At 39.6% G+C, this 23,605-nt stretch overlaps 3 protein-coding genes across 4 annotated transcripts; 2 read left to right on the plus strand and 1 right to left on the minus strand.

Annotated features, from left to right (window-relative positions):
• Positions 1 to 753: 753 nt before the first annotated feature.
• On the minus strand, positions 754 to 4,091 carry LOC142991760 (uncharacterized). Of its 2 annotated transcripts, none has more exons than XM_076141875.1 (11): positions 3,962 to 4,091; positions 3,171 to 3,485; positions 2,881 to 2,985; positions 2,752 to 2,784; positions 2,290 to 2,331; positions 2,021 to 2,047; positions 1,743 to 1,907; positions 1,603 to 1,650; positions 1,455 to 1,514; positions 1,338 to 1,367; positions 754 to 1,246 (listed from the first exon to the last, which is right to left on the minus strand). In XM_076141875.1, exons 1-11 carry the CDS (start codon positions 4,074 to 4,076, stop codon positions 1,197 to 1,199), a joined length of 990 nt encoding a protein of 329 aa, XP_075997990.1. In that variant the 5' UTR covers positions 4,077 to 4,091; the 3' UTR covers positions 754 to 1,196. The 2 variants fall into 2 exon arrangements, with proteins under 2 accessions (XP_075997990.1, XP_075997998.1); XM_076141883.1 differs by having other exon boundaries at positions 2,021 to 2,086.
• A 1,950-nt stretch (positions 4,092 to 6,041) lies between these two features.
• On the plus strand, positions 6,042 to 12,170 carry LOC142992795 (P2X purinoceptor 5-like). The gene is made up of 12 exons (XM_076143313.1): positions 6,042 to 6,263; positions 6,908 to 7,058; positions 7,137 to 7,208; positions 7,944 to 8,019; positions 8,922 to 9,018; positions 9,181 to 9,261; positions 9,366 to 9,507; positions 10,427 to 10,563; positions 10,712 to 10,805; positions 10,910 to 10,975; positions 11,072 to 11,154; positions 11,472 to 12,170. Exons 1-12 carry the CDS (start codon positions 6,127 to 6,129, stop codon positions 11,545 to 11,547), a joined length of 1,212 nt encoding a protein of 403 aa, XP_075999428.1. The 5' UTR covers positions 6,042 to 6,126; the 3' UTR covers positions 11,548 to 12,170.
• Positions 12,171 to 14,665: 2,495 nt separating this feature from the next.
• LOC142995914 (uncharacterized) lies at positions 14,666 to 15,731 on the plus strand. The gene is made up of 3 exons (XM_076146799.1): positions 14,666 to 14,823; positions 15,071 to 15,178; positions 15,318 to 15,731. Exons 1-3 carry the CDS (start codon positions 14,775 to 14,777, stop codon positions 15,419 to 15,421), a joined length of 261 nt encoding a protein of 86 aa, XP_076002914.1. The 5' UTR covers positions 14,666 to 14,774; the 3' UTR covers positions 15,422 to 15,731.
• Positions 15,732 to 23,605: the final 7,874 nt, after the last annotated feature.

Here is a 23,605-nt window from a genome sequence, read left to right on the forward strand (position 1 = left end):
CAAATACGGACAAATAGGTTGAAGGGAATTTCTTGGGCTTACATGTGCTCTCACAAAACAGCCATGGAAAGCTGCTGTGAAGATAATAAAGTTCTCCGTTTCTTTAATGAAGTAGTGGCAGCTTTGTGCAATGACAATAGCTTGGTGATATCTGCCTCCATCATCTGTGTGTGAAACAAACACTTCAAAAAAAGCCCCTGTGCAGGTTTAGGTATGTAGATATGATTATACAGTAAAGCTGGAAATGACTCAGCTGTGTCTGACTTACCTTCAACATAAATGGTGAAAGGAAGATTATCAAATTGCCTCTTTGATATATAAACAGACATGAATCCCTCACGACAAAGCAAAGTGTTGTTATTCATATCTCGATAAGCTTGAAATCCTTTTGGTTCGTGGGCTCCACATGTCACACAGAGCAATGATAGTGACAGGAATGTCATCAAACAGACGTCTGCAGTGTAACACTGCATGTTTGCCCACTGAGTGACTCACACAGGTGCACCAGCTGCTTCTCATTAGGCTTAATTACTATCACTCCCACAATAGCGTCTGTATTTAAAATAATGATTTATATTTGACAAGTTTATTCTGCATTTCTATTATTTTGGTTTGACAAAAAAAATGAATGATAAATATTGATGGGAAAATCCAGTTAGTTAACGTGAATAAATTCACGATGTGGAAAATGTGACATTTACTCTGAGAAAATGTAAAAAAAAACAACTTCAACTTCAAATTAAAAGTCATTCATTTATTTCTCATGCAAAGTATGAATTGTGACTTGCAGGACTCTGTTATGAATAGATTTTGCTAGATCAGAAAATGAATTTAAAAGAATTATATGAACAAAAAGCACCGTAGCACTTTGTAAAGCACTGCTTAAAATATTATCCCAAACTATTTATGCACCAATATGTGAACACACTCATCTTTCATTAATCATACACAGCCACATGTATTACTTGAACCAAAACATGTTAAACTATTTTTTTACACACATTTTGAATTGTGTCAGAAGGATATTTCTTACCCTTAAAAAAAAGTAATGTACAAAAAGCAAGCTTACAGCACAACTGCATGGATCAGTCAAATACAGTTTTGCACTTAAGCAAAGTTAACTCAAGTTAAGCTTTGTCCTCAGATATTAATACTCAAAATATCTTAACAGCGATTTCTACTTTATCCTTTGTTGTCTACGCTTCACCTGGGCTCTTGTTGTAAATGGGGTTGTTGTATTCACACTCTGACAGGGAAAAAAACAGAAAAGACATATAGCATCAGTCCACATTATCAGTTCACCCTAAACATGACACACTGATGTAGACAGCACTCACTTTGTTTGGCTTTCTTCCTTGCAACACGTCCTGAAAACAAAACACAACAACCCTTGAATTATGTATTATATTTGACATTTCCATCTCCAACAAAGAAAGGCTGACGACTCATAATACCTCTCTGATGATTATCCACTTCAGATGTTGTGGCATGCTGATGGAGTTCACTTTGGTTAACTGCATCACAACACAAATCAGTGAAATCCGTAACAACACTGAAAGGAAGTAAACTGATGATGAAATAGATGTAATGTGTAGATATTACCGTAATAATGTCGGCTGCAACTTGCATGGCGCAATCTGCTGAGGAGTTCTGAGGAAGGGAGAGAAAGCTGAGTTACACCAGGTCGTCCTGACTTCATTCATCTAATGAGACAAACTGCTGTGTTTCCATTGATAATTCACCTGTGTGAAATCTTTGTTTTACTTTCTGACTCCGATTCTGCATCCTGTCAAAGTTACTGTGGTTCCTGTTTGGATCAGCTTGACTGGCATTGGCAGTGTGTTCATTGCTCTGCGGATATGACGGGCCTCCTGCTTGATGGTTGGCTGGATCATGAGCATCATTTTCTAGTGATCAAAAAAGAAATAAGATTTGTTGAAGATATGTTAATAAAATCGCCAGGAAGGATGGAATGTAAAAAAGATTAAAAAACAACAACACACAATCTGTGTTAACGTACCATAAACAAGATCATGATCGTTGGCTCCTGTAGGACAAGGAGTCACATAGTGCGTAGTAACAGAGACTACATTACATAAGGAACACAACAACAACAATTTTGGAGCATGATGATTTTAATTTAATGTTTTCCAAACACTATGCAGCTATTAATTGTTGGCAGGAACTGTTAGGGTGACAGTTTATTTTCTAGACATTTAGCATATATATGTACTCTTTATACATGCGTGTGTGTGCGCGCGTGTGTGCGTGTGTGTGTGTTCTGTTCACCTCCCGCATCCCCTCCTGGCACCACAGGTGGAGGACTGATACCTACATTATGACACAGACACATGATTCAAGCAAACATCATCTCATGTTACTCACCCAGACAAGGTCACCCAAAATAATTTCACGATATACTGAAACCATTTTTTGTTTTATTTACCAGCACCAAACTGTGTCTATTGATACTCATAATCATAGGGCAATTAAAGAAAATAAGTAAAGTATTACTTTTGGAGAATATATTGAAACGTTTTGTATTTTGCAATATCAGAGGATATGATGTTGCTTCCATTTAGATAAAGGACGTTACTCTGATCAGTGGAAGAAATCATTGCTTTGATAATGTTGGATTTTAAAGTGAAAGTCATTAAGAGGGAGGGAATGATGAAAGACTCAAACACACAAATCAGTTAGTAACAGTCCAGATGGATATCATGGAGAACTTCAGAACTTTTTGTGCCTTACCTTCGCTGTCAGGATTGTTTAAAGAATTCTTTGCTGAAATAGATTTTTTTTCAAATTAGATTATTAGTCCATCCATTCATCATCTCACAGATTACATCATTTTGCCAAAGTATATGCTGAGTAACTCACTTGCGCATTTCACACAACAGTAGCAGCAAACGCCCACGAGACAGATGACAACAGCCCCACCAACACAGATGTAGACCAGCAGCTTAATCTCATCACTCTTTTCATCTGGAAGAGACGTTGTTACTTTATGTGGGTGTCTCGCACAGGATATGCTCACTTAGTCTCCCACGTACTAAAAAACATATGAGGTTTGAGGGGGATACACTGTGTCTCTGCACAAAACTGAGTTGAATGAGAATTGTACTTTTATCTTTTGTGTGAAATATAATCCACATAATGTAGGTTCTCACCTTTCTTGGCAACTAGTTCTACTTGGAAACAGTCACCGGCCTGCTCGCAGCGATAACGTCCCAGGTCAGACTGCTGAAGCTCATCGATGCGCATTGAATAGTTCCCTTTGGACGCGTGGTTGGGGAAGGTCTTTACCCGGCCCTGCCTGGGGTCGTCGTACCAAATAAGCCCTTTGGATGTGAGATTGACCAGACGGGCTGCAGGCATTTGCAACCACGTCACCCATTGGTGGTTGGCTTTTGCAAAGTGGCATTGCAGGAGCACAGAGGAACCAAGTGAAACAGGGAGCGACTGATTGTTACAGTTTTCCACACCTGTTTGGGTGGAATACAAGCAGGTATTTAAAGTTTGATGACTCATTTCATTCTCAAATTAAAAAAAATTAATGAACAACACATTTCCTCCCTTCGAAATTCACTTCTAGACACCCTCAAATGTCAAACACTGACTTGAGAATCACAGGATTACAGGTCACACCACAAGTTATGAAATACAAACACTGTAAACACTGTGTATCTGTAATTTCTCAATTACAGATACACACAAAATAATCCGCAGACAGATTACAGATGGAAAACTTGTTCACATTTATACAATGTATTACAAAACAGCAAATCGGAGAGGAAAAAACGGAATTAATTTATTATAAAACATGTGTAAATGTGTAATGTGTAAAACATATAACATCCCCCAAGAATCAGCTAAAACGGAATTTTGTACAAAATCAAACAAACTTAGTTGTCAGTTGGGAATTTGAGGTGTAATGATATAAACAATATTTTCGTCTTACCATTCAAAGGAACAAACGTGAGGCAGAGGGCTACAGAAAAAGCCCACGCGTCGGCACTCATTGAAAGCATGTTGTCTATGTGCACAGCGTGGCGATTGCAAACTACTGACAGCATTGTGCTACAAAACCACAAGACCATCACAGCGCATCTGTTACTTCCGGAGATGTTTACTGCCCCTCATTTTCACATGAACAGAAGCTGAATGTGAAAGTAGATGTTCCCTAGAGTGATATTTTCACTGCCGCACACTTAATCCAATTACATCATTTAATTAAAAAAAAGTGTAATTACAATGCTGTACCCAGTAAAATACATGAGTAAATTCTCATACAGAGGGGACCTGGAGAGATCTGTTGCAACAAAAGCAGGTCAAAATGACTGCTGTGACCTTAGACCACAGCCACTTCCTCTTGAAATCTATTGAAAAAAAATTTGAAAAAAAAGTTTGCCCATTAAACGTTTAATATATGTAGTCATACCTGATCAATTAAATTTAAAATAAACTCTTGATTAAACAGATTTATTGGGTATTCATAGGCATATTTTCTGTCCATTTAAATGTGCAGTTTACTTGCTCTCTTGCTGTAAACAATAAACTGTGTATGGAGATCATGAGTGAGCAAAGAAAGGAAGATGGATGACCAACATATTGTTCCCCTTCCATGCTTCCCAACATTCAAGTTGACCTTTGCATTGGTTCTGCTTTACTTTGCGCTGACTTCTAAAGCAGATATCGGATATTTTACAGGGGATTTTTGACTTTATTGTGAACATCAGTAACTGTAGTAACTGTTGAATAATAAAACAAGAGGACCGTATGCAAATGTCACAAACCTCAACTGAGCATTTCCTGTTTGCCTGTGAGTCTGAAATACAGTACGTGTGGTCAAAAAGAGAGACAATTGTCTAACACCTACGCAGAAATCCTGGTGTGAATGCTTGATCTGGACCAAGACCATCTAACCATAAACAAAAGGAAACACTCTGGTTTATAATAATAATAATAACCTTTATATGCAGTGCACCTTTCTTAAAGACACGCAGTCAAAAGTGCTTTACAAGACGCTAAGAGTCTAAAAGTCAGAACTAGCATTACAAAACTAAAGGACAGCATAAACAGCATTGGTTAGAAAGAAAGACAGAAATTAACAAATTAAAAGCTCCTTACCTCACCAGAAGATGCGCAACAACTAAGAGAAAAGCAGTTAAAGAATGTTCTCTGGCAGGAGTACAAAGAGAAAGATAATCTTTGATTTATAATGGAACAAGGTGATTTAAGCCTTTATAAATAACTAAAAGGACTTTAAAATCCATTCTTAAAGACACAGGTAACCAGTGCAGAGTAGTGAGCAGTAGTGAAATGACATCTTTTCTTAGTATTAGTTAAAACTCTAGGTGCAGCGTTTTGAAGGAGTTGTAGTTTTCGTATTGATTTCTCAGGTAGAACAGTAAAAAGGGAGTTCCAGTAGTCTAAGCGTGCACAAGTGTTTAAATAGGGTCTGCCTTTGCTTATATATCCCTACGGCCTGAGAAGCTGATGAGCAGGGTTGTGGATGTGTGAGGGAATCAGGTGATCAAGCTGAGGCAGGAAACTGGGCTGGGGCAACTGGTGAACTGGGTTAAAAGGAAACAGTCTGGAAACATAAGTAGGCTAAAGGCTAGGTAAACAAAAACCTCACTAGTAAACAGTGATCCCTAAACCCAACAAACTGAAATTAACCTATAACAAATATATTCCACTAGATGGCAACAAAACACATTTATAGTGGGCAGCACCCTGTTAAAATCTTTTCACATTTCACATTTGATCTAATTGACACATTTGTCCGACATACAGGTTCATAGAGTGTGTGTGTTTTATTTCTGCACATTTACACTCACAGTTACATATTTACACTCTGTGAAGGATTTTTAAGGCGGAAGATGTGTAGACGACTCAGGCTGCAGGCTGTTTTCTCTCATGGAGACTGTTTGTGTGTGTGTGTGTGTGTGTGTGTGTGTGTGTGTGTGTGTGTGCGCGTATGGATGTGTGTGTGTGTGTTTGAGCGTACAGTGATACCTGTCACTCCGTATGGACGCTGTAGCCCCACAGGTCAACACACGCTGTCACACCACCGCGTGCCGCACACACGTCGCACACACGTCGCACGCAGGGAACCGCAGGATGGCCGGGAACTTCTTGAAAGGACGCTTCCTCTCTTTATTCGACTATAAAACAGAAAAATATATTGTCGCCAATAATAAGAAAATAGGAGTTTTGTACAGATTGTTGCAGTTATCTATCATCGGTTACGTAATTGGGTAAGTGGCGCTGATGTTTTGTAATGTTAATAGCATTACACACTGCGGTTTAAATGAGCGATTAATCAATTAATTGAAGGTTTGCTGTGTGATTGTAAGCCAATTCTGCACGTTTTAACATTAAGGCGAAGTTAGAAACAAATGCAATGCCTGAATTTGATATGAACTCACTGAAGCAGATCAATACAATATTCAAATAGAGTTTATAGTTTTAGATGTTTGAATATGCTTACAAATGTATTAATTATCACGATACATGTATTTTTCACTGTTATCCCGATGAACAGAAGGGATTTAGTTATTTAGACCTTTACGCTGAAATGCTTCATTTAAAAATATACATATTCTCTGAAAGTATTGTGTTCTGTGACATTCAGCGGCAGAAACACAGAGAAATGTAGTATTCTCGTAGCAAGTAAACCATTATTGAAGTATCTTAAATGAGCAGTTGTCATGGGGATATCCACTTTCCTATAATATGTTTTGTAAGTCGCTCAAAAAGATCTTATGCAGAATTCATTTGTTAGATTTCTTCTTAAAGTAAATAGAAATTACACACTCTATCCAAACATTTTCAGAATGTTTGACTGGTCCTGTTTTTCCACCAGTCATGTTTAGTTGGCGTGTTGCTTCTCCCCTTATAGGTGGGTTTTCTTAACCAAGAAAGGCTACCAGGAGACGGATGAAGCTATCCAGAGCTCTGTCATAACAAAACTGAAGGGAGTCTCTGTTATTAACACCAGTGAGTCTGCTCTGTTGGTGTGGGGGCCTGAGGATTATGTCATCCCCCCACAGGTAAACACATATGCAAAATTAAAAAAACCCAAACATTTGCATTTACATTTATTGACATTGTTTTGTCTCTATGTGTAGGGTGAAGCTGTACTTTTCGTCGTTACTAATTTCCTCGAGACGCCAAACCAGAAGCTGGGTCACTGTGCCGAGGTAAGAATATTAGACATGCATGCACAGAAATGACTTTTTGCAGGTATTTGTCACAAGAAAAATGATAGTTTGCATGCAAGCAGAAATCTATGACCTACCAACAAAGTCAAACAAACAAGTTCTGAAGCTGTAGTATTGCTTAGCCTCAAGTAACACAGCGCTCATGATGTGATGCTGCAAGGATGCGCTGTGTAAATGAGAACAAAGCTATAGTTTACTGTTGTCTGTCAGGTTAGACCAGTGGACACGATTTGGTGTTTGGACACTGTGCCCCTTAAGCAAAACTGCTCACTTTGTCATGACAAAGACAACAAGAACGCCTCACTGATCTTGTGCTGTTTGTCACTTACACTGTTCACAATTTCCCTCAGCCGTCCTCATTGCCATTAGTTACATATTTCCAGAGTGCTCCTGGTATGTAAACTCTGCTTCTTTTGGTTTGCGGATGGTGCAACGGCTGCAGAGAAGAATAGCCACACAGCTCTTGTATACATTTACACTCTCGAGACTGCAGCGTCTCTGCACTTGGGTGGCAGCCGAATGCCTCTAAAACAAGATGGTGACAACGTATTCAAAGCACTTTACATCATCATCACACTTGCCTGTAAATTTATGGCCGGGCTGGTTTTGTTTACATGTGTGAAGCTTTCTGAAGTTCACAGTATAAAGATCCGAGCTGGTTGATTCTGGTGTTTGATGAACCTCAGGCATCTTGCGTGTGGTGTTTGTTTCCAGAGTTCTAGAGTGCTAGACGGCCGGTGTAAGAGGGACGATGACTGTGAGGAGGGAAGGCTGGTAGTGGCTGGGCACGGTGAGGAAGAACTCCAGCACGACTTTCAACTTTCAGTATTATTGTTGACATATTGACTCCCTGATTGTTCAAAAATGCACTTGTTAAAGTTCCAAACTAAAGTACTAGAGTACTTATGACCTCTTGGCTTCCTATTGAAACCTGACAAAACAAAAAATAAGAGACTAGACTGATATTTCCACTCAATCCAATTAAATCACAATTTAAAGAAAGAAAGTTGTCATTACAATGCTACGGTATGCAGTAAAATATATTAGAATAGAGTAGAAAAGTAAATTCTCTCATAGAGGGACCTGGAAAGATCTGTTGCAGGACAAAATGACTGCTATGACCTTAGACCACTTCCTGTTGTCTCTTTAGGACACTCATACCTGATCAATTACATTTCAAATACTCTCTTGATTAAGCAGATTTCTTTGCCATATGCATGTACAGTATTTTCTGCCCTGCTCTTGCTGTAAAAGACAAACAGTTTATAGAGTCCACAGGTGCCTGGAAGATAGTAAAGTATACATAAAGAAAGATAGTAAAGTATACATAAAAAAAATCCAGAATTATAAACAGAAATCCTCGAGTAAAAGGATGAACCAACACGTTCCCTCAGATCGTATTGGAGTTGTTGTTCACCTTTCATGTCATCAAAAAATTTGATTTCAGAATGTAGCAATGAAATATGATGAGTGTAGTTTGGGAGAGTAGAGTTGGATAAGTGTCAGAAATGAGTTTCTGAGTAATGCCGGCCTGGAAAATCTAACTTTCCATATGTCACAGTTCAGGATGTTTGGTTGAATATTACTCAACAGAGATTTAGAAAAAGCAGATGTTCAAACATTGTGTCTTTTCTCACAAACTGTGTGCTGATTTAGATGATTTATGCGGTTATATTGTTGTGTTTTTTGAAGGAGTGATGACTGGCCGATGTATGAAAAAGGATGAAAACTCCTCGGGAAGCTGTGAAGTCTACGGCTGGTGTCCGATTGAAAGAAACTTTAAACCACGGTAACCACAGTGATGCCACATAGAATCACATGTAAAGACTAAAATGCGAACTAACCAAAAGTCTATAGTAAGAACACACATACAGAAATGAAGCACTGTCATGGTGGACCAAAGGAATCATAGCCTGTTGGTTTAATTGTCATCGTCTGTATTGTTTTACAGGCACCCCCTGTTGCCAGAGGCTGAAAATTTCACCATCTACATCAAGAATTTCATCCGATTTCCCAAATTTAAATTTTCGAAGTGAGTCAACTGTGTTGAACAACACTTTGAAGACACTTTTTGAAGAACAACAATGGCAACGTGAACAGCTCTAATCCCCTGCTGTCCTTTCCTATCACCTATAGGTCTAACGTCCTCGAGACCGACGATGAGTCCTATTTAAAGAAGTGTCGTTATGACGAGGACAACCACCCTTACTGCCCCATCTTTCGCCTGGGAGACATCACCAAACGAGCTGGACACAACTTCCAGGACATGGCCTCGTCAGTTAGTATTACCCCCGTTTGTCCGGATACAGTCATTACTTACATTTATGCCTTGTATATTCCAATAGTTTAAACAGAACATCCTGCACTCTCGGCACGTCACAGAGCTGTAAACACAGATCAGGGGTTTACTGCTATGTCCATTTGATCTTAAGATTTTATCTTATCTTGTGTAAAATGTGTTAACTTTGACTGAATGCAGGCCAGATGTTTCCTTCAGGTATCTCCCTATTAGGCTGTTTGGTGCAGTTTGGGAAAGTAAAGGCCCAGGTGGAGTTAGAGCAGTAAACCAATCAGCAGAGTCCAAGCTTGTGTCAGCTTAGAGGAGGTCTACAAGTGACAACACCACTGTATTTCACATTTTCTGTGGATGACAAAGATAAAATTGTATGATTTAAGTGGCCTACTGAAACAAAATGACCTAGTTTCTACTATAATGAACCGAGCTTACGCATGATTGTGATTTTTATTAAACCACAATCTTTCGCTGATTGATACCAGCAAAGAATATTACAGAAAATGTATTTTATGAACATTCGCATAAGAATATAAGCCCCCCCTTAGATGTTTCGTCTATTTAACAGTTGTTTTGCAAAAACAGACAGATCTAATATATTTGCATTTAAACTAATATCAGTCAAACCAAATGCTACTTTGGTTAGCTTATGTGATGATCTTTTATTACCCAACAGTTTTACTAACCTACAACATTACAGTTTTGTTAAGTAAACTGACTTTGAGCTCTTGCATGGTTGTAATTTCCTAAATTAAATGAAAATGAAAAATTCTGAAGTTTGCTGAGTATTACAGTCAGATTGATGAATTATAGAATTAGAACAAATTTACAACAACACATTTAATTTACTTATTTTATGTAATTATTTCCAAGCCTTATATAAATGAAATGCTCTGTTGTTCAGGGAGGTTCCATTGGTATCCTGATGGATTGGGACTGTGACCTTGACAAAGGTTATTCTAACTGCCATCCACAATATGAGTTCACCCGCCTGGACGTCAGCATGTCCAGCCAGTCCATCACATCTGGATTTAACTTCAGGTGAGACACACATTAGAGATGAACTCATTTACTATTGTAATCATCTTTATTCTAACACAGAAGCCATTGATTTCAAGCAATAGAAAATAAAGGTTGGGGGGAAAATAACCCTTAATGCCTCATCTACTTTGCTGTTTTTTCCCCACAGACATGTGCGTTATTTTAAAAATGATGCTGGTGAGAGCTACAGGTCTCTATTCAAAGTCTACGGTGTGAGATTTAACATCATGGTGCATGGAAAGGTTTGCAAAATCATTTTTTTCCAGTGTATGCATTAAGTATAGTCTGAGTTAACAGGATAATTATTATGATAAGTTACCTCTGCTGTGTCTCTGTGCTCATTTAGGCTGGGATGTTCAGCATCGTACCTACAGCCATCAATATTGGTTCAGGTCTGGCTTTGATGGGCGCGGTAAGTAGCATTATTCTGAAATAAGTTCCAGAAAAATCTGCACACGACAGTTTTGCAACCAATTTACATCAATGAATGAAACTCTTGTTCACACAGGGAGTTTTCTTCTGTGACATGGTGCTGCTCCACCTGATGAAGAAGAGCACCTTCTACCGGGAGAGGAAGTTTGAAGCGTCCAAGTATGATAAAGCTACTGTACATCTCCTGTGGCCTCTAATCTAATAATGGAGTGCCTATGATTCATTAACAGCAACTGATTTGAATCTTATTTGATCAATAATTACTTAAAATTATTATTATTATTATTATTCAAAGTTATTCCGTCCAGTTTAATTTTTGCTCTTGTGACCCTTTCATGTTCAACCCTTAGAATGTTACAGTCTGTTCTCAAAACAGAGCATTTATATTTGCCTGCTTGTTACACAATCTCTCTCTCTCTCTCTCTCTCTCTCTCTCTCTCTCTGTCTCTCTCTCTCTCTCTCTCTCTCTCTCACAGACATAATAATCTTAATGATGTGAAACAAAGTAAGGATGCCAGGGAGGAGCAGAGTGAGCTGGCAGCAGAGCACTGAAGGACCTGATGGCGGCCAGCATCACTGAGCACACACTTGGAGATGTCCACTCTGTGTTATATGTTTTGCTTAATTCATCACTTTAAGATCTTATCATCATCATCATGATTGGATATGTAGCTATTAATTTATAGAAGCTTTTGAGAAGAACTTTTGTAATTAATGTTTTGAAAAATGTTTAATGGAGGAACTTGTGAATATCTGAACCTCAGCTCAGTCTTTTGTATTGAGTCTCTGTCTGCTTCTCAGTCAGGATCAGCACTGTAGTGTGACTTTGTTGCCTGGCGACTCCTGGGGGATCAAACTGTTGGATATACTGTAACTTCAAGACCTCCAAAAGGACTTCTCAAGGTCCAAACTTTGCACTAATTACCTGATTTCACCAGATCATCAGTCTGCTATCAATGCTGATTTGTGCTGGCCTTGTTTATAGAGTTATACAGTAAATACACAGCTCAGAGTCAGTTTGAACATATTGTTATTGATAGCAGCATTATCAAAATGACCTTTGGTGCCAATAAATACATAATATCTTAACATCAGGAGATCTATTAATAGGTACAATCTGGCTTGGATCAAACACTACTGATTCCGATGACAATAAAAGCAATAAATTCCTACTATTCTTATTTTTTTGTTTCTTTTTTAGGTCAGGGTTTATTTAGAACAAGACACATTGGGTTAAAGCTTGTTCAGCCTAAGTATTGATGAAGCTTCCACAGGCCGTTCAAAGGGTTTCATGTTAGTTTAAGTTTTGATCACGCTGACATATCAGGGTAAGAATATTTGACAGATTCTGAACACTAAAAAGAGGTTATATAATTAAGACGCAAATAATTGAAGTAGAAGCTATGACACTCAATTAGGGCGTAGCTTAAGCTGAGTATTCTTCCAATTATGACCGCCCCTGATCGGCGACAGTGGCTCAGTCCATAGGGGATTCAGCTTGGGAACCGGAGGGTCGCCGGTTCGAGTCCCGTATGGACCAAGAAAGTGGACTGACAGCTGAAGAGTTGCCAGTTTGCCTCCAGGGCACTGCCGAGGTGCCCTAGAGCAAGGCACCGCACCCCTAACACTGCTCCACGGGCGCCGTATAATGGCTGCCCTGCACCCCCTCTGTGATGCATGTGTTTGTGTGTGTGTGATATGAGGGGGTGCAAGATACATTTCAATTGCATGCGATTTGCTGTGAATTGCATGCAAAATGACGATTAATAAAGTATCTTAAATCTCAAATCTTAAAATCTGTACGTATACCCACATTTATCCTGTTGTTTGACATAAATGTTTATAGCAGTATAATGTGTGGTAATGATGAGTCATGCATCAGGTGGAAGCAGTCAGACCAGTCAGACTCAACCAACAGGAAGATGTCTCAGCCTCTGTGTCTTGTTTTGGAATAAATATTGATGATCAGTGAAACGCCGCTTTCGAGGTGAATAAGTTCAAAGGCAATGTTACACACACATAATCCCTCAATTCCCACAATCTACATATAAGGCATCAGTGTCGACTACAACAGATGTTATTATGGTTGAGCATTAATTTAGGAATACAGAAACACAAACGTCTATCAGTAATGTCAAAAATGCAGAATTTAGAATAACGACACGTGCTAAAATATGCACGGCTCCTTAAAACACATCTTCTTGTTGAGTTCAATGTAGAAATGTAACTTAATGTGGCAGGGAAGTTGTACAACTGAGCTGGAAATGTTTCTGCCTTAGAAACCGACCGTGTAGTTCTCTCTACCTGCCAGTAGATGTCACTGAAGTCACTTTGGTACAGATATTTTCGATGGCATCTTTACAACCCAACCAGACACAACAGGTCACGGTCGTTTTCTTGATCTAGTTCCTTGTCAGTATTTTTACCCGCAAAAGTGTTTGCAGATATCTGACCTAATTAGTCCTATTTGACCCAGATACAAATATTACACTTTGATGTAAATCCCATTATGTCTTCTCATTTCTGCTCTGTATATTAGGTATATAGAAGAGGAAGAGGTGCAGATATAAGTTCATGATGGAATAATTCTAAACCAGTTAATAAAGACAAGGAGATGTAGTTCAATATCAGGAAGATGAGATTATTAATTTCTACATCCCATGTGTCTTATTCGATAAAATGTGAATAATGGGTGACAATAAACAACAATATTTTGAATTTTCTGGTCTGATTCATAGTTAAAATCAAATTGAATTCAAGGAGATTTTTATTTAAACAGTTTTTACAGTTTGATTTATTTTCACTTATTCAACAAACTTATACTGTCACACTGTTCCGAGAACCCTCTGTATGTTTCCATCGACAAATCTTGACATATTTATTGTGCTTAGCAAATAAAGTGATGATGTGATTTCGTTAAAGAGAATTTACTCTTACTCTACTCCTTAGGACAATTAATCATACGTTCTTAATTAATACGAAATAAGCCTTTTTGCCAAACTGCTGTAAAATGGAATGAGGTCCGTGGGAATAAGTTGTGCCAGTATAACCCAGGGCAGAGCCGAGAACAAGTCAAGCAAAGCAAAACACCTATTGTTGAGTCGTGTGTGTGTGTGTGTGTGTGTGTGTGTGTGTGTGTGTGTGTGTGTGTGTGTGCGCGCACGTGCGTGTGTTGAGGTAAGGATGTCGTCTCACCGGTCGGACCATGTCAGCACAAAAGGCCTCCCGGGCGACTTCAGTAAACACGTACTGAAAAGAACAATGAAGACACGCAATGTTCAGGAATATTTGAGAGAAAACATGCTAATCTTGATACACATTGTGCACACACTGTATGTATCTATGAGCTGGATAAGTCTAGTCTGGATTTATAAAAAATAAAAATAAAATAGACGTGTGTGCATATAATGTGTGCAGTATAAAAGCACTGATTTCAGACATCTAACTCTTGTTTCAACAACTATGCGTGTGCCAATGTGCGTGTGATTTATCAAAGCAGCAGTACGGCCCATATATTTATCTACAGTAGACCTGCTGAAATCTGACCTCACTATGGATCGTAACACAACACTGCACCTGCAAAAGAAGAAACCACTTTAAATATGTCTTTGTTTGTGAGTCTGAAATTCTTTTCCGTGTTGGAACAACAGATTTGAAAGGAATGTCCATGTACAACATTTACTGGAAGACACAAGGAAGTAACCGATTCAGATCCTGCTTGGTATGTTGTGTGAGAGTATATAAGGGTTAGGTTCTCATACCGTCGACACACTGACATCATGAGGTTCCTGGTTCTTACGCTCCTGATGCTCCTGTGCAGCACCCAAGGTAAGACAAGTCTCCTTTGCTCCTTTGTTCAACTTTGTGTCATTTTACTTCAGACATTTTATAAATACTCTTTCAAGAATAACAACTTGATTTCAAACATTGATCAATCACAAAGACTAGTCTCCATGACTCCAGCTTGCTGAAGGTCAAACTAAATGCTGATTTCTTGTCTTTGTCAGACTTTTATTGCCTTTCATATTGCCTTCATTGTAAGACATAGTTCTGATGCATGTTGTTCTCTCTTCAGTGTTCGCACTCAGATGCTACACTTGTAACGTTACGGATAATGACGACGAATGCAAGACGGTGACAGAGTGTCCATCGACCTCTAACTTCTGCAAGACCGCTGAGATTGGTACATATATATCATTCTGCTTAATACATTCTTATTTCTCTCTCTCTCTCTCTCTCTCTCTCTCTCTCTCTCTCTCTCTCTCTCTCTCTCTGTGTGTGCGTGTTAAATCATTGAACATTTTTTTCATAATTTTCAACAGGTGAACAAATTCAACTCTCTTGTGCTGACACTTGCGACCAAGACACAAGCAACAATGTCTGGTGCTGCAGTACCGACGAGTGTGTTCCTGACGGAGAGGACTAACTCAGCATCCACTTTCCCTTTCTGTAACCTCAATCTGAATGAAAAAATAATACAATGAAACTCTTAAAATCTGAAAATGATGAATGCTTTTTCTATTGATGATGGAAGACTTTGATCTATTCTCTATTCTATTCATTTAACATGACTCTGATACACACACACACACACACACACACACACACACACACACACACACACACACACACAGAGGCACTGCTGTGATGGATACTTTAGCTGCTTTTCGCAAAACTACTGTTAAGAAGACATTCAAATGAATAAGAAATAAATCTGGAAGGAAACCTGAACTAAATCTCTGTCGGTTCATTTCTGGTGCACAAATGTTATATTTCTATGTTATATAATGTTATATTTCTCATCCAGAGCTTTTTTTTTACACAATCCATACTGATGTTTAAGTCAACATTACAATAAGTACACGTACAAGTATTTGGGTTTAGTTATATGGATCTCATGTGACTAAAACGGTAAAACAAGACAAGAAAGTACAGTTGAAAAGATTAAAAATTCTAATTAATGCTGCAAAACATATACAAGTTATAGAGTATCTGTTAGTCCTACGAGCAGCAAATGAAAAATCCAGCAAGGATATGCTCGGAAGATGTACGGAAGACTGAAAAACCAGCAAATAAAAGAGAAGGTCAAGAGATTTTCTACAATAGATTGCTCCAAACTGATTGAGACGGAATTCATTTTGGGAAGCAGGTGAATTCTCTGCTGGCCACATTTCAAGATAGCTTCTGTGCTGAAGTCCAACTTAAGTAATGTACATTTGTACAAACTGAGGACTTCAACACGTTCATTATGTATAATGCACTCTGTGACCTCATCTTTGTTTGGTCTAAAGTCAGTGGACCAATTATTTAGTCTTAGACACATTTAAATCAATCTAACAAAGTCAACAATTAAGTTAGTTCTTTCATTGTCCAGCTTGGATGTGTCACTATATGAATACCATACATTTAAAAGGTCTCAACATGAGGTAATACTGAAGGACGTGTCCCACTCTGATCAATAGAGGGACTGCGATCTAACCCTGTCATTGCCTGGTTAAATATGGGGTTAATTAATAGGGTGTTGTTAGGTTTAACTTGTTCTTAACTACTTCCAGTCATTGTTGATCACACTCTGTCACACCTTCTTACTGACAGTCATGCATACCTGCCAAAGCTGGAATTCTGTCCAGAAGAACCCAGTTTGTCTGTTTTCATATCGCCTAAAGTTCAAAATATAAGACTGTGAAGAATTTTGTACACTTGCACATTGACCCCACAGCAAAGATCGAACATATAAAATGTTATGAACAGTTGAAAGAAACCATACAAAGTGAAAATGAAATGATTCATTGACTCATTATGATGTTATTTCTAACATCCAGTCAGACCTCTTTCACACAGGCATCATATGTTTCCTTATCAAGCAAATGACACAAAGGTATTCAGGTCACACAGGCACGGGAATACCCTGTGATGATACTTATTTACTTAAGTACACAGGGTGGATTCAAAATACTTTTTCCAGAACTACTCCCTATTCCTGTTAGAGCACTGCCTATCATAGCAGGATGGAAATATGGGTCATAAGTGTTAATCTTTCTTCTCTGCATTAAAGCTGTGCAGACATCAGATGTGGATGATTTGGGGATTAATAACTTAATGTGTAAAGAGGTTAATACACACACATATTGTCTCTCTCTGCAACACACAAACAGACAACATGCACACACAGAACCTGTTGACCTGTAGCATATGCTTTATATTCAGTAATTTACCTCGGGATAATAAACTTTCATCTTATCATTTCTTATCTTATCTTATATTTAAATGATGCAATCGTAGAAGATGTACAGATTGGATACTTGATGCGTTTGAGATAGCAAAAAACTCCCTTTGAAAACCCCCCACACTCGCTGGCTTGGCATTATCTTTTGCCTACAAACACTACCACTTTCCATCCTTTGTAGCAGTGATTATGCTTTCTGGGGAATCCAGCTATCAAGCCAACAAAGCCACATCTAGAGCGGAGGGGAAAAAGTACTGTACTACACTCATCTGCCACCTACACAGGAAACTGTTGAGGCTGAGAAGGCGTAGGTAAAGGTAAAGGTAAGTATGCCCCCTGCTGTGCATGTGGGTGGATGCACAAATGAAAGACAGAAATGAAGCCCCAGTTGTCATAGAACTCTGGAAATCTATTTATCTCCCTCTTACAAACACATATTAATTAGAACAGCAATGAAAACAGACAGAGTATGTATCTATTTCTCCTCTATTACATTCAATATCAAGCATGTAAATGAAAAAGAGGACCATACATTGATCTAATCCAGCGATACAATCAAAACACCTTCCTCACTTGGACTGATGGGAGCAAAGAGGGTGACCTGTTATAGAGGGTGACCTCACGGGTCTCTGCTGTGTTTAAAGACATTCAAACTGAATGCCAAAAACAAAGCTTCCCTGCTAAAGAAATGAAGGTTCAAAACAAAGAATTTGCTTTGCGTTTTCCCCCGAGTGTGAGGCCTGCTTTAGCCGGCGGAGTAATGGTGGTCCATCTATTGGATTAGTGGAGGATTTCAGCGTGGTATTAATCTGGGAAGACAGCAGGCGACCTGGGCCGGGCTCACACAGGGCGCAGAGTCGTGCCACTCGCTGTTTGTTCTCCATCAGATACACCGAGGCCACGGGAGAACACTCATACAACATGAATCTTTTCTGCTTTTCACTGGTAAGTGGCACTGTTCAGTACTTTCTGCATCTACTTAATAAATAGTGAGTATTGTAGAGCGAGTGAAGTAACAGTTTGAGATGCATGTGATGCCATTGAGAGCTTGTTTTTGCGGAGGAGTAACAAACAAATACGTATCGAGTATATGAATATTCTTGACATTGAGCTGATGTGCAAACAGCACCAGGACTGTAACTGATCATTTGGTTTGTTGGTGTGTTTATCTGCTGAGCTCAGTTGTTGGGTTTGTGTAAACAGTGCAATAACACAGAATGACTCAATGGTCAGTTAATGCAGTGGGATAATGCAGTTTTCATTCACGCGCACATATGGTCCTATAGATGCTGCTGCAGCTGCATCTCCTTATGAGACAGATGTTGCCGTAGTTGACCAATGATATCAGGATTATCGAAAACTGATTATACATTCAGATATCCTCTGACTTCCCTCTGTGTTGTGATCTAATGTTTGCTCAGACAACCAGATCACAAAAGGGAAGCAAATGATAAAATGTCTCTAATGCAGATTAAAGTGCAGAGATTAATGTGCAGAGTGATCTGTGTTTTTGGATTGAATCAATGAAGAATGTTTACATGCCTGTGTATATACTTCAAGCATTGGCACATTATGAATGAGACAATGCTGGTGATCCCTTTAAGAAGCTAAAAAAAACATTCTGTCAAAGGCAAAGTGAGGGAGGATGAAGGTTATGCATCATCATACGCTGAAGAATCTCAAATTTGAAAGCTTTTGAGCAGAATTGGTCGCAATTGGTTGCCTAAAGCCTTCATATGTCTGTATGTGCTGAATGTGTTACACGTCATGCTGTGTGTTTTCCCCACAGGCCTGAAATTTGTGAAATGTTTGAGTGTGTCGCCTTTAAAATGTGTTTGATTTGTATATACGAATTTGAAAATACATTGATTTTCACAATGGATGAAATCACATCTGGTTTCAATTTGTCAACCCTGTGTATGTGTGTGTGTGTGTGTGTGTGCGTGTGTGTGTGTAATCAGGAAGGATCTATGGACAGCCTGTACGAGGTCGTGCAGAGCTCCAGCAACGGCCCAGTTCTGCCTGTGCCAAGCCGCTCTGGCAGCCGCACCTGCAGCCGCTCCTGCAGCCCGGCAGTCATGACAGACAACAACTCAAAGTGGCGCGGCTCTGGAAGATCTATTTCTATGGTGAGAGAGATGCGAGCATGAAATATTCACAAAACGGCATGTACACACTTGAGCCTCATGTATACACAGAAGCAGAACGTACAGAGTGTGTATGCAAAACCAGATTGTATTTAGTCACAGGGGACCAATAACAATATATTGCATAAAAGCTGATTATAATGAACCGACCCAGTTGAAAGCTGCCGATTTGGAAATCTGAACTCAAATCTTCTTCTTTTGCACTGATTGAACATTAATATGGGACTGAAATGTTTTCTATGCCTTCAGGACATGAATCAGATGCAGAGGAATAACTCTCATAAAAAGAAAAGAAGGTGAGTCCTGGTCCATGAATCTCTTGTGTGATAGTGGTGTGTGTTCTGTATTTCTGTTTGGGTCATTGGTTTAATGTGCGTGCAAGCCACAGGAAAAAGCTTTACCAATCCATTCAAGTGAAAGGGCTTTCCCACAGAATGATAATGTGGCTTGAAAGGCACCCTGTCTATTTTTTTCTGAGGGTTTAATACCCTAAATCCTTCCTGCAGCGGACCAAACGGCTGCTATCTTCTGGATCTGGACTCTGTTTGAGTCACTGGTGTATTGAGTTTCAACATCCTGAAACTCAATCATTACGGAGAAAGTTAGTAAATTGATGCTTTTGGTGGTGGACTATTTCCGTGTTGTTTTTGTAGAAGGAAGCAATTTGCCTGAGAAGTGTTTGGCCAACAGCAGGCAGATTATGTCTTTGTCTAAGCAGATTCAAACTGCACCTACTGAAAGTCTCCAATCACCTGAACTCCTCTTAAGGCTTTTATTTGTGGATGTTGTGATGTGGTTTCAAACTCGCCAAATGCTACAACAACACTAAATCTTTTTTCTTTTTTTTTTTTGCTTGCAGAACACATATATCCAGATCTGCATCAGACAATGAAGCTTTGGGTGAGTAAATATGTCAATAAAGTGTAACAATATGAAAACAAACACGAGACTGTTTGTGTTTAAAGAGATTCGATAGCAGGAGGACGAAAGTTTCATTTTTGTGTGTCGGTGCGTTGACCTGGAAGTGAGCAAACACATTATGACTCAACAGCCTGATGACTCCATTAACTGATGATTCCATTCAGATTCTGACCTTGTTTTTTTTCAGATGACCGCAGCTGTAACAATGAACTCTGGCAGCCTGCGAAAAGCCAAGATGACTTATCTCACATCAAGAACAGTCACAATGCAGGTGAACACAAAATGGCCGTAAAAAAAACCCCCATCAGTTAAATCAGCTTCCTGAGTAACTTTTGGATTGTTTTTATTTTGTTTACCAACGTATCACTGCTCAGGTGAAACATACTCATTGTGTCTTCACAGAGATGAGGAAGACGAAGCACAGAACAGAAACCAGAGCAGGAAAAGCAGCTCACCAGTCTGCTACCAAGAAGAAGGACAAACCAACCCCTCAGGTTAGAATAAAACACATCCTGCTTCCCTCACTGTAAATCACGTGTCAATAATCATGGAAATATGATGACAGCATTGTGAGTGAGGTGTGCAAACTGAAACGCTGCCAAATGTGTTCATGCTGGAAACCTAACAAGCACATTGTGTTGACTTTGGATCACAGGTTGGCATTTATGACGAATGGAAGCCAAATGCAGAGCGGCCCTGCAGCCAACACAAAAACCGGGTGAGTAGCATAGCGTGAAAATCATATTTGTGCTCTTGTGTTTGTTGTTACAGTGTGTGTGTATGTGTGTGTCAGAGCTGCTGCCTTTATCACCTCTGTGCGTATGACACCAATCCTGAAATGGACGAGTATGATTTGTGATCTCTAACCTGACCTTTCAGCAGCAATCAAAGCAACCTGTTATGGTACTCTGTGGGTCCTGTGGCTTTGTAAGCCATTTTGTGCCAGTTTAGGAGTTTACACAGTATTGCAAGCGCCACCTGCAAATGCTGATTGGTTTTGAAAACAGATGGTTTAAAGAGAGGTAGAGCTCTCCCGCTAATCTCTGGACTAAAGGCCTTGTGCCAGGTCATCACAGTGACAACCAAACCAAACCAAACGTGCCAGTAGTGGATCACAATATGTCCATACAGCACCACTAACAGCTTTATAAAGCAGCTGTGCAACCGACTTAATACCAGTTTGACCCAAATGCTAGTTTTTGGAAGAATTTGTCAGATTCTCAACAACAGCGGAATGTCATCAGTAAAGAAAACATTGAGATAATACTGTGTTTCCTTTACTGTTTGTGATCGTTCTGTGCTTCTCTTCAGAGTGTGCATGCTCCAGGAGCGGTGACTGAGTCTAAACCCGCTGTCAAAAGATGCCAGAAAACAGGGAAGAAACCAGGCGGAAAGAGCGGAAAAGACGAAACAAAGACAAATCAGAACACAACATGTAAGGTCACAATAAGGATGAGAAATCCTCAGGTTCATTTCTGCTTCTGTCTGTTAGTAAATGGCCAAGCAAGTTGCAAACAAATTTGAACTTAAATGCTTCTGACAGATCCAGTCCACTTTCCTTTTAGCTCTGATCTGGTTTGTTTAGTTCATAGTAGTAGATAGTCGGTAACTCTGTCAATGTCTCTTAATGTTATTGGAAACCTGTGCTGATGAGAGCAGTTGAGATTCAGATATACGGCTGGTAGCTGTGCTTTAGTTTCTCTTCTTCTCTTTCAGTTTGCTCCACACAAGGCACCGTGAGTCCACCCAAGGGAGCTCACTACCTAGATGTCCCGAACCGCTCAGATGGGAGGCCTTACTCAAACAAAGCGTCCACCCTCCCAGCTCAGGAGAACGCCATCCCGGGCTGGCGCATGGACACAGCCGCTCTACCTGGAGGAGCCACACCCACCCACCAGCGCTGGAGCAATCCAGGTGACGGTAGTCCGGCCTGGGGGTCCGTCCTGCACACCTGTCGTAGACCGCTAACGGAATATCGGGCGCACTCCCATGACTTTGTCACATCCTACAGCGAGGATCAGGTACAGCAACAGCAAGAAACAGTCTGTGGCGACAATGTGGAACAAGATGTTAAAGCTCGGATTCCCTCAAGAGTTCCACGGTCGATCACCGATGTGGATCTGGCAGAACCAAATGTAAGTTTCTGAGACTGTGAATATGCTATATTTCACGATTGCCATGTGATTGAAATCCTCTTCCGCTTCCTGAGGCCCTGAACATGTGCCACAGATATGTTTTGAGCATTTGGATGCTTCTTAGAGGGGAAATGTAGTTATTTACATTGTTATTCAGTAAAATTGAGCCTTTACATTCACAACATGCTGCTGTATGTTCAATCTTCAGTCAGGGTTTAAACCACACGTGTAGGTTGAACTCAAAGGTCAATGCCTTCACACGCATGTTGTGATCCCATTGCTATCCAGTGAGCACATGCAGTCGTTAAGGCTTAATGTGACTGAAGACGGATGATCCGTACAGAGATTGTAGAGTATTGTGTCAATACTTCTTAGAGACAAAATGACTTTTCATTTGACATGAAGCCTCTTAAGAGACTGTGCACAGATGATGTAGAAGTTAAGACTCTGGCCTCAGCATCTCTGCCGGCAGCTGAAACTTCTCTTTGATGACATTGAATCCAAAGTGTTAACTCAGTTGTTGCCATGGTGAGTGGTGTTGTTTTGTAAGACAGTGTTTGGAGGCAGGAAGGGGTGGAACATTACAAATGATAAATTGTACTGTATTTTATTTTGTATTTTTAAAATCTCAATGCTTTCCTCTTTTACAATTCTGCTTGTGAGACTGAATGTTAAAGTATTTCAGCTCTACTATGATAAAATTTAGTACAATGCTATGAATACATTTGGTTCCTCCTTATGGATTAAAACTCTGCAGATGAACCACTGCCTGTTCGGGGAGCCTCCACAGTGGATAAGAAGCCATAATCTGGATTGAGAGGAGTTTACGACTGATTGAAAACAGCGGGATTAAGCAATGGTTTACTTTTTGGAATGTGCTTGATTGAAACCCCCTGCAATGTAAACACAGTGGCAGTTCCCAATCACAATGACGTGTCAGAACACAAACATGTCAACCTAAATTGCTACACACTCTCAGATTCACTGGCAGGGCTGTGACGGCCAAAACTGGATTGGTTTAGTAAGAGTAGTGTTTTATTTACCTAATAACCAATGGTGAGAGATGCAAACAGAAAAAATCCAGATTCAATGTGTTTGACCATGTGTGGCAGCTAAGTAATTAGAAACACAACATATTAACTACTTAAAGGTTCCATATTGAGGACAGTGATGAGGCATGA

Source organism: Genypterus blacodes, unplaced genomic scaffold (assembly GCF_046128005.1).
Source record: "Genypterus blacodes isolate CSIRO-AG114 ecotype Tasmania unplaced genomic scaffold, CSIRO-AGI_Gbla_v1 ptg000003l_1, whole genome shotgun sequence".
NCBI lineage: Eukaryota > Metazoa > Chordata > Actinopteri > Ophidiiformes > Ophidiidae > Genypterus > Genypterus blacodes.